Source organism: Schistocerca cancellata, chromosome 5, assembly GCF_023864275.1.
Source record: "Schistocerca cancellata isolate TAMUIC-IGC-003103 chromosome 5, iqSchCanc2.1, whole genome shotgun sequence".
Lineage (NCBI taxonomy): Eukaryota > Metazoa > Arthropoda > Insecta > Orthoptera > Acrididae > Schistocerca > Schistocerca cancellata.
In genome coordinates this window covers 650,432,919-650,452,020 of record NC_064630.1, presented here as the reverse complement: position 1 = coordinate 650,452,020, position 19,102 = coordinate 650,432,919, and the positions used below count along the sequence as shown (strand labels likewise).

Genomic DNA, 19,102 nt, shown 5'->3' with positions numbered 1-19,102 from the left:
CACCAAAAAGATATACCAAGTGCAACAAACACACTGGATTTCATGATGTAACATACGCGCCCACTTCTCTTAGCACGACTGGAGGTAACTTTCTTACCTCTCATCTTGTAAAGGTGACTCGTAGCTGTTGTCCCGATTGGTTTCTTCTCCGCAGGCCGCGGGTGCTAATGTGCATGCAATAATCAGTGCATAACGAAGTGGCAAATGGGAAATGTCTCAGTGCTACTAGAAATGATATTACGAAATATTGTGATGCCACCTTATTTTCTTTTATTCTAAACTCACAAAATAAAATAAAGAGAATCAATTTCTGGAGCCAATGGACTATTGATACTCATAATAAAGTTTCCGACTCCCCGAGCACCGTAAAAAGTCACAAAAAATGTTCCATACCATCTTAGAATGCACCCGATGTTGCTCATACATGGTTTTCGAGGCAACTTTTAACAATTCGTTCCGCTATTACAGTAAGTCACTTGTTGCCTCCTCGGTAACCGATCGTAGACTCCTTAGATGTGTTAATCTAGCGCCTCATCTAGCACGTCATCCGAGGTAACTTTAATAAATCGTTCCCTCTTTACGTGAGATCGCATTTTATAAACAGTTCATGTATCAACTCCCCCAAAACCGATCGTAGACTATTAGTGAGCTATCTTAACAGTTTGGCGCCTGCTTACTCAGGGTAAGATTGTGACTGGATCATGGTGTCTCCTAATGACTATCAATAGTAACTGGAATTTTTAATTAGTCTCAGAATTCGAATTCAAAGGTACAGAAATTATTGTTGACAAGTCCTCCGTGCAAGTAACGTCAGCACCATGGTTGAAGACGTACATTATCATCTAAACGTAAAATATATGTAATGAAATTATAAGTAGGCTGTTTAGGTTCTTATATTGGTAACGCCGCCACCACGTAGCGCTCTCTGTATGAAAATCGCTGGCTGTGCTGTGTGCAGTCTGTGGCCAGTTTGCATTGTTGTCAGCCATTGTAGTGTTGGGCAGCTGGATGTGAACAGCACATAGCGTTGCGCAGTCGGTGAGCCGCCAGCAGTGGTGGATGTGGGGAGAGAGATGGCGGAGTTTTGAAATTTGTTATACTGGATATTATGAACTGCTATGTATATTATGGTTTTTAAACACTATTAAGGTAAATACATTGTTTGTTCTCTATTAAAATCTTTCATTTGCTAACTATGCTTATCAGTAGTTAGTGCCTTCCGTAGTTTGAATCTTTTATTTAGCTGGCAGTAGTGGCGCTCGCTGTATTGCAGTAGTTCGAGTAACGAAGATTTTTGTGAGGTAAGTGATTTGTGAAAGGTACAGGTTAATTTTAATCAGGGCCATTCCTTTGTACGGATTTCTGAAAGTCAGATTGCATAGCGCTAAAAATATTGTGTGTCAGTTTAAGCACAGTCTTGTATAAATTTTTCAAAGGGGACGTTTCAAAATATTCGCTTCGTGGCGCCTAGCCTCATAGATGAATCGCTTCTGTCTCTCAATGCCCCGGCACGATATAGCTTCCACACACCACACCGTTCTCGCGCTCTAAAGGTGCGTTCACACGATGTCTTTCTTGTGTTCAACTTCGCGCATTCGCATAAATTTCCAACAGTGCAGCTACGCATGCGCATTTGTGCATGCGTGATTTTTTGGAGGCCGTGCGTAAAACGCATTGCTACCCGCCTTCGGTGGCAATCTTTGCGCTTTTTAGCAGACGACAGGCAGCTAGGGCCCTTTGTGTTTGTTTCGTGAGTTGAGGCTATGAAGCGATTTATGCGTAATAATGTCCGCTGACTCTAAAGGAAGCACGCTTAAGTTTATAGATGATTGCAGACAAAGAAAAAAGTCGCTTCTGAGATCGTTTGAGTAAAAATTCAAGATGTGTTGCCCTGAGCGTCAGGTACTAGATACAAAGTCTCCGATCATATTCCTGTAAAATATAAGATATCGTAAGTTTCGAATCGAAGAAATGAGAATAATAAGCCAAAAATTTATGAAAAGTGTACGTGAAAACTGCGGACGGATATACTTGCTACGGTGACTTAAAAGAACACCAACCGAGAAGTATGACATCTGGCCAGAAGAACTAATGGGTTGTACGTAGCTCACAACAAGTTACGAAAATAGAAATGAAGCACACTGATGATGTAAATACCTACAAAATTGAGAAACACTACTTCCATTCTAATAGATTTTGGCGTCTTTGAAATTCCAATCTGTCGAGTCCAAGGATGTTAATCCACATATCATCTTTCATGATTAAAGTCCTATAAACAAATAAAATAGAAATTACGCTTTGAAAGTCAGTTAACCTTTACGTAACGTCTAAGGACGTTCCTTAAGTATATCTTAGCTTCAGGAATAATAATTGAAATGTTTTGTTTTGAAATGAGGAATAACTAGTTCAAACTGGTACGTAAGTCACCAGTTACTAGCTAACGAAACATTATTGCCAGCTTTATCGTTGCAATTTCCCCAGCAGAAAATCTAAAATATCGCTGTGAACTTCTGAAATTTACAGACAAAACATTGCCATAATTTTGTATTTCTCGTACCTCTGTTATTTAGATACATACGGTTGTTTTTGCGTTTTCTATTTTTGTCACCTTTACATCAGAATAAACGCAACTCAAACTCCCAAGTAAAAACTGAGAATTCATAGCAGACTACTTACTCAAAGAGGCGTGCATAAATGTGTTCTTCAAATTTTTATGCATGCCCTTTTATTCCCGTGCGTCTGTGATTGCGCACAACGTGTGAGGCACCATGTGGACATACTCTAAGACCACCTGGCGCGTAGTGGGATGGATACGCCGAATCCAACCTTTTTGCTAACTTCCATCAACGAAAACCATAGTAGACTTTACGTTAAAATGTAACAACAAAATATAATAAAATGCTGGCAAAGATGTGCCTTGAACACCACAAAACAGTTGCCTGTGGTCAGAGGGCTCCGAAACTGGATTTTGTCCATGCAAAGTATAAGAAGAGGTAAGACTTATTAAGAAAGTAAAAATTTAGATCAGCGGCATTCTTATATCAGGATTTGTAGCATTATTTGATGGAACCTATATTCCACCAAACCCATTATGTCACTGCGAATAAGAAGTCGTTCTAGAAGACAAGCAAAATACGGAAACTCTAAATGTACGAAGAAAGCTGATAAAATAACTAAACATATCGATATGGAAAGGGACGGTTAATTTGAAACATTTTTATGTAATGATCGTTAATATCTGATATCTCAGAAGCAACTGTTATTACGTAGAATTTAGGTTATGATGAACAAAGCAGTCTGCACCCGAAGCAACCGAACTCTCATTTATGAAAATAGTGGGAGAGTTCGGCAGAATTATATCACAGTTTCTTAGAAAGGACACAGCCGCTTTCCTTCCTCATCTTTGGCTAATCCGAGCTTGTGCTCCGTCTTTAATGACTTTGTCGTAGACGTCGCGTTAAGCCCTAATCTTCTATCATTTTTTATTTTTTTCCAAGACATTTTTTGCCAGGCGGTGGGACAAAATGTATCGAACAAAATGCGCAATGTGTCGATGGAAGAATGGGGTATCCTGTCTTATGACCCCTTTTATAAGGCTGCTGTCAGCTGGCAATCATCTGCAGTTTTTGGCAGATCAGCGTACTGTACATCGAAAGCCACAGCGTGCTCTGTTAACAGGTGCGAGACGGGATTATCGTTGACGTTTCAACCCATTGACTTTAAGAATGTGGTAAGTTATTACTCAGGAAGTGAACCTTTCCGGCTCGTGGTCTTGCGTTCCGATCAGAACTACTAGTTTGACCTTTGTGCTATGTATATCCACATGGGAGCATGGGAGTTGCGCATTAAATACTATAATTATTAAGTAAACTGTTAGACTGAAGCGGTGGTGAACTCAAACGTGGATACGTTTCTATGTAGGTCAGAGATAAGCATGTACCCGTGATGATTTGGAAGGAATTCGGTCACAATGTGATTTGTAGGCTAATAAGCAATCTGTTTGGTGCACAACTTGTCGAATTGTAAGTAGTATAAATGTACAGTGAAAACATTCGTCCTCTGGGTCCTTCTGCTATGACAAACACTACTAATGATGTCAGTATGGTCGTAGCAAGCACATTCTGAACAATCACATAATGGATGAACCTGAAACCTTCTGTGTCCAGTATCCGGGAATAATGTGCCAAAACTGATGCAGGATTTAAAAAAAAGAACAATAAAGCACAGAAGTTGCTTGTGGGGAGGATCGATATGTGACATATTTTGACGAGATTTTAGTGTTTATGTCTTGTTGCTGATGTATAACTAGCGGCCAGGGGCGGACAGCAGTTTTGTTTGGTCGCTCGAAACACTGCTAATTATGTTCTATCAAACAGGTTCTGCTTAGCAGCCAAGAACTTTCGAGCACTTGCACTAACGCCACGAATATCTAGCGACAGGTCTGGTATTTTCGACAGTGCTTGATACAACTCTCGGTCACGTGAAAGCAGTGAAACAACACCGTGAATCTATTGAATCGATGATGGGCCTGCCTTGACTTCGGCTAAGACTGTACTTGTAGAAATCGATAAGGGTTCTTAAATCAACAAAAACGATTAACACAGGTCCTATCACATTGAGTGAGAAAAGTCATGGGATAGCGATATGTGCGTATACAGAAGGCCGTGCTATCGAGTACGCAAGGTATAAACGGGCAGTGCGCTCGCGGAGCTGTCACTTGTGCTCAGGTGATTCACATGGATAAGTTTCCGACGTGATTACGGCCACACGACGGCGATTAGCAGACTTTAAACACGGAATCATAGTTGGAGCTAGATGGATGGGACTTTCCGGAAATTGTTAGGAAATTCAGTATCCTGAAATCCACAGTGTCAAGAGTGTGCCTAGAACATCACATTTCAGGCATTATCTGTCACCACGGACAACTCAGTGGCCGATGGCTATCACTTAATGACCGGGAACAACGGAGTTGTATAGTTGTCAGTGCCAGAGGACATGCGGCACTGCGTGAAATAATCGCAGAAATCAATGTGGGACGTACGACGAGGGTACCCGTTAAGACAGTGCGGCTAAATCTGGCCTTAATAGACTATGGCAGCAGACGACCGACGCGAGTGCCTTTGTTAACAGCATGACATTGCCTCCAGCATCTCATGACCATATCGGTTGGACGCTAGACGAATGGAAATCTGTGGCCTGGTCAGGTGAGCCCTGATTTCAACTGGTAAGAGCTGATGGCAGGGTTCGAGTGTGACGCAGACCCCACTAAGCCATGGACCCAAGTTGTTACCAAGGCACTGTGGAAGCTGATGGATTCATGGCTTCTGCTGTGTTTACGTGGAATGAACTGGGTTCTCTTACCCAACTGAACCTATCATGGACTCGAAGTGGTTATGTTCGACTACTTGGAGGCCATTTGCAGCCATTCATGGACTTCATCTTCCCAAACAACGATGGAATTTTTATGGACGACAATGAGTCATGTCAATGGGCGACAATTGTTCACGATTGGTTTTAAAAACATTCTCGACAGTTCGAACGGAGGATTTGACCACCCAGATCGCCCGACATGAATCACGTCGAACATTTATGGAACATAATCGAGAAGTCAGTTCGTGCAAAAACGCTGACAGCACTTTCGCAACTATGGAAAGGTATAGAGGCAACATGGCTCAAAATTTCTGCAGCGTACTTGCAACGACTTTTTAAGTCGATGGCACGTCGAGCTGTTGCACTACGCCTGGCCAAAAGCAGGTCCGACACGATATAAAGAGCTATCCCATGATTTTATCTCTTCAGTGTATGAATGCTTGGTAGTTTCTGCCATTTGTAGGAGATAGCGATCACCAATTTGTGCAAAGAGCAACCAGTGAACTTTTGTATATGGTGATGAATCTGGATCAGTAAAGACATAAATTTATGGAATATGCACATCTTCGGAGAAGACTAAGAAAGAAAGAAACCCACTGCTAATCAAGCTGTTTTATCTGGAAAACTAACAAATTGAAATGAAACGATGGAATGGTAATACTGGCCGGGGTTGCACAGCAGCGTGTTGGACGTCTTCCTCACGTCACTTTGGCGACTTGAGCGTCATTGTAATAAAGATGAGATGAAATGGGGGCAAGACAAAGACACACTGCCCGAGGGAAGAAAACATGCGACCCGGCTGGGAATCGGATCGAGGTCTCCTCAATCCATAGGCAGCGGAGCTAACCACTAGATCATGAGAAGTGGACAAGAAAACGACGAAAACGCCGTAAGTAGCCTCATTCTTGAAACTTCCTGGCAGATTAAAACAGTGTGCCGGACCGAGACTCGAACTCGGGACCTTCGCCTTTCGCGGGCATGGTTTCGCAGGAGAGCTTCTGTGAAGTTTGGAAGGTAGGAGACGAGGTACTGGCGGAAGTAAAGCTGTGAGGATGGGGGCGAGAGTCGTGCTTGGGTAGTTCGGTTGGTGCCGGCACGGTAGCTCAGCGTGTTTGGTCAGAGGGTTAGCTGCCCTCTGTAATAAAAAACTGGGTTAATGGATCATCGACGAACTGAAACGGATGTCTTGCGACGTCCGCCCCGAGCAGATGCAACGAACGAATACGAACAAAATGAGACTAAAAAAGAAAGTTGGTAGAGCACTTGCCCGCGAAAGGCAAAGGTCCCGAGTTCGAGTCTCGGTCCGGCACACAGTTTTAATCTGCCAGAAAGTTTCATATCAGCGCACACTCCGCTGCAGAGTGAAAATCTCAGCTTCATTCTTTTCCTGTTCTTTTAGACTGCGGAGATGAATGTGACAGTGCTGAAGTTCGTTCCAACAATCACCATATTTGCTACTAATGACGCTATTCTTGAGCTTCCAACAGTTAGGAAGTTTTTTCTATTGTTGCTGTTTATCGAGAAACAAAAGCTGCAGCCGCTGCCGTTTTAGTATACTCACTACAGCAGAACATATAATGCACTAGCGCTAAATTCCGAAGACTCGTCGGCACTGCTGTGGGTGTGCCACTTATTAAATGCAATCTATTGTGTAATACTTCATACCCAACAGTAAGGAGAGGTGGGCCACAGAGTGATACAGCAGCTGCCGTCGTAGGGAAGCTGCACAGCAACGTCTAGTCAACAAGTAAATACACTTAACAGGAGTCTTACTTAAGTTATAGCTTTACAAAGCGACAAACGGCAACAAAGTCCAGATATTACAAGAAGTACACTGAAGAGTGTAATGCAGAGTGGGGCTCCCGCTACTAACGCACGAGCGAACTGTCGAAGGCTGACCAAGACTGAAGACAGATGAAGACTGCGACTGAGACTGGGACATGTAGCTGCCGCCGACCACCCTGTATCCCGGAGGCAGAGAGCGCTCGAAGTCAGAGCCACTGAAGACATGGTTCAGCGGGCGCGCATCATTGGATCCGCCAGGTCCCCGCACGACCACTATCGGGCGTCTGTCGAAAACGTACGTTTCGATTATTACGGGTTTTCTTCATATGGAATAAGGAGCATGTTGTAACATCTTGTGTACCTGCATCATGTCATAGCCACTCCACCAGTGCCGGCCGGTGTGGCAGAGCGGTTCTTGGCGCTACAGTCTGGAACCGAGCGACCGCTACGGTCACAGGTTCGAATCCTGCCTCGGGCATGGATGTCTTTAGGTTAGTAAGGTATAAGTAGTTCTAAGTTCTAGGGGACTGATGACCTCAGATGTTGAGTCCCATAGTGCTCAGAGCCACTCCACCAGTAGTGGATGTAGTATTAGAGCTGATAAGCTAACCTGTCAACATGCTGCAAGGCTGTAGCGTACAGTGGCTCATCACTTTCGAAATTATGAACGGCTTTAAAGGCAGCTTGGACCCATATTTTTGCAGGGGACTCGCAAAGACTTCCTATGGCTTTTGTCACCTCTGTGTGTATCGAGAATATGTAACACGTGTTGTCAAAAAAAAAAAAAAAAAAAAAAAAGGTTCAAATGGCTCTGAGCACTATGGGACTTAACATCTGAGGTCATCAGTCCCCTAGAACTTAGAACTACTTAAACCTAACTAACATAAGGACATCACACACATCCATGCCCGAGGCAGGATTCGAACCTGCGACCGTAGCGGTTGCGCGGTTCCAGACTGAAGCGCCTAGAAAAGGACGGCCACTCCGGCCGGCAATGACAGAGTGAGTGAATGGGTGTGTATATCGAGTTTTCATAATATCTGGTGGCGGGTAAACTTCTTGTCTTTAGCCAACTTCGGTCTAGGATTGGAGAATGGCAAAGAGGTTTCGCTACCTCTAGTCGAAGCGCTATAGTGCGTATATTGACAAGATGGGGCAAGAGCGATATCTGACAAATTCTGATACCCCGAGTAAGTCAGGGTGTTTGGATAGTCGGTCCTGAGATTTTGAAGAGAGAGGTTGCTCGTGGCAGCTCGTTTGCAGTCGTGAGTATGGTAAGTGAGCCTGTGTAATTTTCAGCCTAGTCGAAGTCTTAATCCATTTGTTTTCTAGCTTCAGATGTTTATAATCAGGCAGAACATTTTCGTCGGAATCGAAAGTGGTAGGTTTTTTATAATGGTTTGATTTTACTAGTAGTTACTTTGTTCAACCAGAACTTAGAAATGTGGGACGTGGTGTGCGAACTCCGCTTAGTCTGAATTGGAATTCGTTTTTCCCAGCGAGAATGTGCGTGTGTTGTTGTTTCTTACATTATTTCTTCTTCTGTTTCGTTACTTTCGTCCGTATTCCGTAATTTCTGTCCGTTAGTTTGTGTGACTTGTTTGCTCAATCCCAAGTTGTTCCGGAGAACTTTCAGTTCTCGGAATCTGTTTCATCTTGCAATTAGTTTGCGATAGTTTACTTATATGGGTAGCTCCTCCCACGGATTTTCCTTTATCTGACTTTGTGAGGATATGGCCACGTGTTTTAAAAGCGAACAAGCCTTCAGCTCGTCGGTTTTCCTTTCTTATCCTATACTTGTGGGGCTTATATTACATTGCCTTCACGTGTGTCCTGTGTTCTACAGGTATCCCCGATCTGATCTGCATTTCGGATCGAAATTCTCGTTCAATTCCACGGCTTGAGGGTTTTTTTTTTTTTTTTTTTTTTTTTTTTGCCTCAGGCGGGTGGAACAAACCATTTGCCGCGACATGTGTTTTTGATACATGTTGCAGTTCTCCTATTTCCTTTTATATCTTCTGTGTGGTGTTATTACGAATTTGAAGTGCGTGTGTGTTTCATGTACCGTTAAGTGATTCCCATTTTAAGAGACTCTAATGATTTGCAAGCCCGTCAGGCAACGTATCTGATTATTTGTTGCACTCACTTGATTATTTGACGCAGTGACCAGCAACCGTTATATTTTTATGTAAATATGTAGTGCTTTTCTAATTTGGTTACGTAAAATAAATGTTAAACCTAGTTTCAATTGAATATCACTGTTAATAAAATAAATGTAAATCTAGTATAAATTGAATTACACTGTTAATATTTTATCCCACATATCCCAATATCCGTTTCATAGGAAACATTCTATAGCGTTTGACCCGTATGCAATTCAAACAGGTCTGTTTATTTGCTTGTTAAGTAAAATTTCAATTTTATGAAGTACATTTCCTATAAATAAATTGGTTGCCTGACTGAGGACAGAATGCTCAGTCGAACTGGATGACAGAGTCTTAGCCTCTGTGTGGTAAAAAAAATCATTTATTGTTGAAGAGGCTGAAAAAATCAGCCAACCGGTTGCCAACATCTTTTGTCCGCGAAATTTTGAGAGACACAGTTCATGATTTCCACAGATACCCCTCATAATCTATACAGATACCTTTCATATGGCGACCCTATAACCTTCATAATCTGTGCAGATACCTTATAATGTATAGGCGAAGAGTACTCCCGACAACACTGTTATCCCCACCTTCCCGCTCTTCCCCCCCCTCCCTCCTCCCCCCCCCCCAGCCAACTTCCCTGTTCCATTTACGAATAAAGCATGGGAAGAACAACATTAACGGTAAACCTCCGTAAAAACTAGCATCTCTCATTTTAGTCATTTCGTGAGTCGCATTTGGCAAGAACCAATTAAGTTTCCCGATTCTTCTTGAAACGTACACTCTCGGAATTTTAGCAAAGTCTCTCCGTTATGTAGAACGCCTTTCTTGTAGCGTCTGCCACTGGGAGTATCCTGATATTTCCATAGCGTTCTCACGTTAGCTAAGCGATCTAGTGGCAAAACGTGCCAGCCTTCATTGGGACATTTCTATCTCATCTATTAAACGAACCTGGTAAACGTCCCAGAATTATGAGCAGTATTCAAGAATCGATCGAGCGAGAGTTTTGTTATCCACTTCCTTCTTGCATGAATTTCAATTTTTTAGGTTCTTCCAATGAATTTTACCCCGGCACCCGCCTTTCCCACAACTATTCTTGTGTGGTCATTCCGCTTTAGACTGCTCCCGAAGGTAACTCGTACGCACACTGTGATTGAAATTACATTTTCACTCCTTCAGAGAGCCCTCATGAAAAAAGAGCTATCGCAGGACAATGAAACTTGTAAGAACATGCAGAAATGAAATATCGGATAAGCCTTTGTAAGGAACACATTTTAATTTCCACCGGCCCAGATGGCCAAGCGGTTCTAGGCGCTACAGTCTGGAACCGCGCGACCGCTACGGTCGCAGGTTCGAATCCTGCCTCGGGCATGGGCGTGTGTGATCCTTAGGTTAGTTAGGATTAAGTAGTTCTAAGTTCTAGGGGACTGAGGACCTCAGAAGTTAAGTCCCATTGTGCTCAGAGCCATTTGAACCATTTTTAATTTCCACAGGAGAGGGGTAACATTTGTTAATTGCGTACCATGTTTACGTTCCAGGTTACAAACGTTGCTCATAGTGAAGACCATCTGCGTCCACGACAGCCTGGAACCGCACTAGGGGCTGCTCTACTGCTGACCAAAACATCTCAGGTGGGATACTGACTGTCGTAGCATATCTCCTGCACTGTCTGAAGATCGCATATTGCGTCCAGTGTTCTCAGGCTTGGCAATAGTAGCTTCTTCAACAATTTGTGGCACAATTGGCCGTCAGCCTCTCCCACGAGTGATTCACAAATTGATAGTTAATTTGCCGGCCGCGGTGGTCTAGCGGTTCTAGGCGTGCAGTCCGGAACCGCGCGACTGCTACGGACGCAGGTTCGAATCCTGCCTCGGGCATGGATGTGTGTGATGTCCTTAGGTTAGTTAGGTTTAAGTAGTTCTAAGTTCTAGGGGACTGATGACCACAGATGTTAAGTCCCATAGTGCTCAGAGCCATTTTTTTTATAGTTAATTCGAACTTCTGAATCAAGTTCTTCAACCCTGGAGCGAAAAGAAGAGCTCTCCGTGTTCCTTTAATGCGCCGACACTCGCGAAGAGCAGGAGCACTATTGCCGTTGTTTTGACAAAACAGCTGTACGACTAAAGTAAAGCCCGTCTCACTTTGTGCACACGCCTGTTGGTTGTCTGCCTCTGTAATGCACGCTGATGGCTGTGTTTGAACCCTTCGTCTCTGTACCAGTAGCGAGGTCTAACGGCAAGTCCTGACACTAACACTACTAACAACGCGAATCCCGCAGCGCAAAGTCTGAACATCGTTCTTATGAAGTTAGGTACCCGTAACATAAATAGTTTTCCGTCTACACTGGCTCAAACAGCGAAAGTTTAATTAACTATAACCACCCTGTACTTTACGGTTGTTAATTTTTTCAGTGTTTTATCACCAGTAGTATAACAAAACAGAAACAGACCTCTTCAACTGCTTATGGGCAAACTGTTCAGCCTCCAGTAACCCTCCATAGGACTTCCTGCATATGGCTGAAACCTCCCTACAAAAAACAGCATCGCCTGCAATTAGTCAAATGGCGATTCCGATGTTATCCACTAGAGCCCTGATATCAATTGTAAACGCTCAGGTCCCCATATCACTTCCTTCAGGTACTCACGAAGTTACTTTACATCTGTCAGTTTGACTCGGGTAAGAACGACATGTAAAGTTGTTCTTATAAGGAAGTCATAAATTCAGTTACAAACCGGTAAGCTTGTACACTCCTGGAAATGGAAAAAAGAACACATTGACACCGGTGTGTCAGACCCACCATACTTGCTCCGGACACTGCGAGAGGGCTGTACAAGCAATGATCACACGCACGGCACAGCGGACACATCAGGAACCGCGGTGTTGGCCGTCGAATGGCGCTAGCTGCGCAGCATTTGTGCACCGCCCCCGTCAGTGTCAGCCAGTTTGCCGTGACATACGGAGCTCCATCGCAGTCTTTAACACTGGTAGCATGCCGCGACAGCGTGGACGTGAACCGTATGTGCAGTTGACGGACTTTGAGCGAGGGCGTATAGTGGGCATGCGGGAGGCCGGGTGGACGTACCGCCGAATTGCTCAACACGTGGGCGTGAGGTCTCCACAGTACATCGATGTTGTCGCCAGTGGTCGGCGGAAGGTGCACGTGCCCGTCGACCTGGGACCGGACCGCAGCGACGCACGGATGCACGCCAAGACCGTAGGATCCTACGCAGTGCCGTAGGGGACCGCACCGCCACTTCCCAGCAAATTAGGGACACTGTTGCTCCTAGGGTATCGGCGAGGACCATTCGCAACCGTCTCCATGAAGCTGGGCTACGGTCCCGCACACCGTTAGGCCGTCTTCCGCTCACGCCCCAACATCGTGCAGCCCGCCTCCAGTGGTGTCGCGACAGGCGTGAATGGAGGGACGAATGGAGACGTGTCGTCTTCAGCGATGAGAGTCGCTTCTGCCTTGGTGCCAATGATGGTCGTATGCGTGTTTGGCGCCGTGCAGGTGAGCGCCACAATCAGGACTGCATACGACCGAGGCACACAGGGCCAACACCCGGCATCATGGTGTGGGGAGCGATCTCCTACACTGGCCGTACACCACTGGTGATCGTCGAGGGGACACTGAATAGTGCACGGTACATCCAAACCGTCATCGAATCCATCGTTCTACCATTCCTAGACCGGCAAGGGAACTTGCTGTTCCAACAGGACAATGCACGTCCGCATGTATCCCGTGCCACGCAACGTGCTCTAGAAGGTGTAAGTCAACTACCCTGGCCAGCAAGATCTCCGGATCTGTCCCCCATTGAGCATGTTTGGGACTGGATGAAGCGTCGTCTCACGCGGTCTGCACGTCCAGCACGAACGCTGGTCCAACTGAAGCGCCAGGTGGAAATGGCATGGCAAGCCGTTCCACAGGACTACATCCAGCATCTCTACGATCGTCTCCATGGGAGAATAGCAGCCTGCATTGCTGCGAAAGGTGGATATACACTGTACTAGTGCCGACATTGTGCATGCTCTGTTGCCTGTGTCTATGTGCCTGTGGTTCTGTCAGTGTGATCATGTGATGTATCTGACCCCAGGAATGTGTCAATAAAGTTTCCCCTTCCTGGGACGATGAATTCACGGTGTTCTTATTTCAATTTCCAGGAGTGTATTTTCTCTTACTAGGCAATAGTGGGGAACCATGTCGAAAGCTTTCCAGAAGCCAAGGAACACGGCAGCAACGGCGATCTGGGTCTCAGGGATCAATAGAGCGAGTAGAGATTCGCAACATCTCTGGTCGCGAAATACGTGTTGATTTTTATAGAGGAAATCTTCGTTCTCCAAAAAGAATTATACATTAATACCTTCAGCTACTGACGGGCGTTGATAAATATCGACGGTGACAGGTGAAAATATGTGCCCCGACCGGGACTCGAACCCGGAATCTCCTGCTTACATGGCAGACGCTTTATCCTTTTTTTTTTTTGTCGTTTTGTTCGGTATTGTTCGTTGCGTTTTGTCTGGGCGGACGTCACAAGACATCCGTTCAAGTTAAGCGTTGATTCCTTTACTCAGTTTTTTTGTTACACAGGGCGAGCAGCCCTCTGACCGAACACGCTGAGCTACCATGCCAGCTCCAGCTGAGTCACCGAGGGCACAGACTACAGTGCGACTGCAGGGACTCTCTCCCTCACGCCTCCCGCGAGACCTACATTCTCACCTTATATGTTCACACTCTACATTCGTGGTGTCCCTACCCAACACACTCATTACTCGTGGAAGACATTCTTACCAAGTCCTGTAAGACTTCGGGTAATATGTGTGCATCTGCACAGAAGAAGAAGGTCATGGCCGTTATTGCCAGAACTACAGGGTGTTTCAAAAATGACCGGTATATTTGAAACGGCAATACAAACTAAACGAGCAGCGATAGAAATACACCGTTTGTTGCAATATGCTTGGGACAACAGTACATTTTCAGGCAGACAAACTTTCGAAATTACAGTAGTTACAATTGTCAACAACAGATGGCGCTGCGGTCTGGGAAACTCTGTAGTACGATATTTTCCACATATCCACCATGCGTAGCAATAATATGGCGTAGTCTCTGAATGAAATTACCCGAAACCTTTGACAACGTGTCTGGCGGAATGGCTTCACATGCAGATGAGATGTACTACTTCAGCTGTTCAATTCTTTCTGGATTCTGGCGGTACACCTGGTCTTTCAAGTGTCCCCACAGAAAGAAGTCACAGGGCGAATAGGGAGGCCAATCCACGCCGCCTCCTGTATGTTTCGGATAGCCCAAAGCAATCACACGATTATCGAAATATTCATTCAGGAAATTAAAGACGTCGGCCGTGCGATGTGGCCGGGCACCATCTTGCATAAACCACGAGGTGTTCGCAGTGTCGTCTAAGGCAGTTTGTACCGCCACAAATTCACGAAGAATGTCCAGATAGCGTGATGCAGTAATCGTTTCGGATCTGAAAAATGGGCCAATGATTCCTTTGGAAGAAATGGCGGCCCAGACCAGTACTTTTTGAGGATGCAGGGACGATGGGACTGCAACATGGGGCTTTTCGGTTCCCCATATGCGCCAGTTCTGTTTATTGACGAAGCCGTCCAGGTAAAAATAAGCTTCGTCAGTAAACCAAATGCTGCCCACATGCATATCGCCGTCATCAATCCTGTGCACTATATCGTTAGCGAATGTCTCTCGTGCAGCAATGGTAGCGGCGCTTTTCGGTCCTTTGGTTACATTAAACCTCCGTAGAAAACTTCGTCTTGTTGCAACAACACTGTGTTCTAGGCGGTGGAATTCCAACAACAGAAAAATCCTCTGTTCTAAGGAATAAACCATGTTGTCCACAGCACACTTGCACGTCGTGAACAGCACACGCTTATAGCAGAAAGACGACGTACAGAATGGCACACCCACAGACTGCGTTGTCTTCTATATCTTTCACATCACTTGCAGCGCCATCTGTTGTTGAAAATTGTAACTACTGTAATTTCGAAAGTTTGTCCGCCTGAAAATGTACTGTTGTCCCAAGCATATTGCAACAAACGGTGTATTTCTATCGCTGCTCATTTAGTTTTTATTGCCGTTTCAAATATACCGGTCATTTTTGAAACACCCTGTATGTACTTTACATACTTCCACCCTTTTTAGTCCGAGCACTTCGTTCTTGGTCGTCCACTTTTATTATTCCGTTTTGTATATTACCCGCCTCTCCCTGTGGCTTACCTATATTTTTCTTAGAATTTCGAACATTTTGCTCCATTTTACATTGTCGAATGCTTTTTTCAGGTCGCCAAATTCTATGAACGCCTCCTGATTTTTCTTTAACCTTGCTTCGCTTATCAAGCGCAACGACAGAATTGGCTCTCTGGTGCCTTTCACTTTCCTAAAGCCAAACTGATCGTCATCTAACACATCCTCAATTTTTTCCCATTCTTCTGGATATTATTCTTATCAGTAACTTGGATGCATGACCTGTTTAGCTGATTGTCGATAATTCTAGGCTCTTGCAGTTTTCGGAGTTGTGTGGATGATGTTTTTCCGAAGGTCAGACGGTATATTGCCAGACTCACATACCCTACACACCAACGTGAAAAGGCGTTTTGTTGCCACTTCTGCCAATAATTTTAGAGATTCTTATAGAATATTATCTATCTATTCTGCCTTATTTGATCGTAAGTCCTCCAAAACTCTCTTAAATTCTGATTCTAATATTGCATCCCCTCTCTCTTCTGAATCGAGTAGTGTTTCTTCTATCACATCAGACAAATCTTCCCCCTCATAGGGCCTTTCGATGTACTCTTTCCACCTATACGCTCTCTCCTCTACATTTAACAGTGGAGTTTTCCTTGTACTCTTAATATTACCACCCTTGCTTTTAATTTCACCCATTGCTGTTTTGACTTTCCTATATGCTGAGTCAGTCCTTCCGACAATTATTTCGTTTTTCATGCAACCATTTCGTCTTAGCTTCCCTGCACTTCCTTTTATTTCATTCCTCAGTGACTTGTATTTCTGCATTCCTGAATGTCCCTGAACATTTTTGTACTTCCTTCTTCCATCGATAAGCTGAACTATTTCTTCTGTTACCCATGATTACTTGACAGTTATCATCTTTGTACCTATGGTTAATTTCTAGCTTCTGTCTTTGTGCTTCTTAGAGGCCGGCCGCGGTGGTCTAGCGGTTCGAGGCGCGCAGTCCGGAACCGCGCGGTTGTTACGGTCGCAGGTTCGAATCCTGCCTCGGGCATGGATGTGTGTGATGTCCTTAGGTTAAGTAGTTCTAAGTTCTAGGGGACTGATGACAGATGTTAAGTCCCATAGTGCTCTGAGCCATTTGAACCATTTTTGCTTCTTAGAGATGTCCATTCCTCTGCAGCTGCACCGCCTACTGAGCTGTTCCTTATTGCAGTATCTATTGCCTTAGAGAACTTCAAGCGTTTCTTGTCATTCCTTAGCACTTCCATATCCCACTTCTTTGCACACTGATTCTTCTGACTAATGCCTTAAACTTCAGCCTACTCATCATCACTACAACATTGTGATCTGAGTCTATAGCTGCTCCTGGGAAAGTATCTGATTTCGGAATCTGTATCTGACAATGAGGTAATCTCACTGAAATCTTTTCCTATCACGCGGTATGTTCCAAGTGTAGCTTCTCCTCTTGTGATTCTTGAACAGAGTATTCGCTATTACTAACTGAAATTTGTTACAGAACTCAATTAGTCTTTCTCCTCTATCATTCCTTGTCCAAAGCCCATATTCTCCTGTAACTTTTTTCTACTTCTTCCCCCACAGCTGCGTTCCAGTCACCCATGGCTATTAGATTACCCTTCCAATATCCTCATATACTTTCTCTATCTCTTTATCTTCAGCTTGCGACATCGGCAAGTAATTCTGAACTACCATTGTCGTTGTTGATTTGCTGTCGATTCTGATAAGAAAAGCCCTATCACTGAACTGTTCACAATAACACACTCTCTGCACTACCTTCATATTCATACGAATCCTACTCCTGTTGTACCGATTTCTGCTGCCTTTGATATTATCCTGCACTCATTTGACCAGGAATTCTTGTCTTCTTTCTGCTTCACTTCACTGACCCCTACTATATCTAGATTGAGCATTTGCATTTCCCTTTTCAAATTTTCTAATTTCCCTACCACGTTGAAGCTTGTGACATACCACGTCCGGACTCGTAGAACTTTATCCTTTCGTTGGTTATTCAATCTTTTTCTCACCTTCCACTTGGCAGTCTCCTCCCGGAGATCCAAATGAGGGACTATTCCGGAATCTTTTGCCAATGGAGAGATCATCATGACACTTTTTTTCAGTTACAGCCCACATGTCCTGTGGATACACTTTACGTGTATTTACGGCAGTTGTTTCAATTGCCTTCTGCAGCCTCAAGCCGTTGATCACTGTTGATTCTTCCACCTTTAGGGGCAGTTTCCCACCCCAAGAACAAGGCTGTACCCTGAACCTTTGTCTGCGCCTCTGCCCTGTTTGACAAGTTCGTTGGCAGAACGAGGGTGACTTCTTATGCCGGAAGTCTTCGGCCGCCAATGTTGATAATTGATCAAAATTTAAGCAGTGGTGGCTTTTGTACACGGGACAGAGGTTGTTTTAACTACTAATAGAAGACGTACTCCTAGACCACGGGTGCATTTTTTCCAAAATTCAACATCCTGTGCGTTTGCATCTCTGTCTTTATTCCCAGACCGCTCAGCAGCTAACCAACACCAGTCTCTCCCACAGGCTACGATATTACTTCTGAAAACCAAAGATCATATTGCTTGTATTCAGAACTTCTGTGGCGTAACATATCGACTATTAAAGACTTTTGTTTGGGAAGTACCCAGTGTACAAGTGTGAAGGAAGAGTCGACAAATGAAGGGAGAACTTTCATCACTGTCATTGAACTGCAAGAATAAGCTAGAAACCTCAGAACATCGATGTACCGGTGCGAGCAGAGGTAAGGTTGTGGTACAGTCAACAAAGTCAAACGTTCTACAGTTACGGTATCAACGAACAGTCTCTGGTTGGTAAAAATGCATAAACATTCAGACGTGAAGAATAAAGCTATAGAATGTTAATAACGTTTAAAATGTTTTAAGATTTTTAACACAAAAATTCCGGGGCGTTACTCTTCAGCATAATTTCATAATCCTCCTAGCGCCCACATGTCTCTTAACAGTTCTACTGGAGTCTTGTTCCCCACAGTGGTGGACGTTAGAGGATCTCAGTAACAGCCACTATCGGCTATGTAAGAGCTCTGTTTAGCGCTTTTATACGGAGTAAATTATAAATGAAAATGAAATCTCGTTCATAGTGTCACATATTGAGTTAAAAAATTACTTTTCCATGTCCTTACGTCAATAAATGCGGTCGCAACTCAGTTCCGTGAAATGTGTAGAGAAATTCTGAGTATTCATGTAATAACAAGAGTGCGAAACTTGTCCTCACTCCCATTTACAAGTCACACTTCACAGACCACACTTCACTGTCGGCGACGTGTGATTTGCAGGGTCTTACACTATTGCTCGTACTCTACGATTAGATGATTTTTTCCCTTATCTTCCAGCGCTGACTGATAAAAGTGAGACCTTTTGTGGGTCATGTGATGCATCTGTGGAAGAATAACATGTCCAGATCTTGAGATTTTCCTGTATATCGTTAACTGTTTCCTTTATTTTGTAAACAATAACATAAGGAAGGAAATAAATAATAGTGGTTCTTGACTTGTTGTGCAGAACAGCTTACGGTCCTTTGAATATTT

At 44.1% G+C, this 19,102-nt stretch overlaps 1 protein-coding gene across 2 annotated transcripts in view; it reads left to right on the top strand.

Moving 5' to 3' along the window:
* The window catches only part of LOC126187757 (trypsin-3-like), a 194,664-nt gene that overhangs the window by 50,083 nt on the left and 125,479 nt on the right, over window positions 1-19,102 (top strand). Inside the window, exon 2 of one of the 2 annotated variants that reach the window (XM_049929018.1) lies at window positions 10,841-10,933. The exons of the other annotated variant lie outside the window; for it this stretch is intronic. Within the exon in view, the coding sequence (XP_049784975.1) occupies window positions 10,841-10,933 (93 nt within the window). The remainder of the gene's footprint in view (window positions 1-10,840; window positions 10,934-19,102) is intronic. 2 annotated transcript variants of the gene reach the window in all.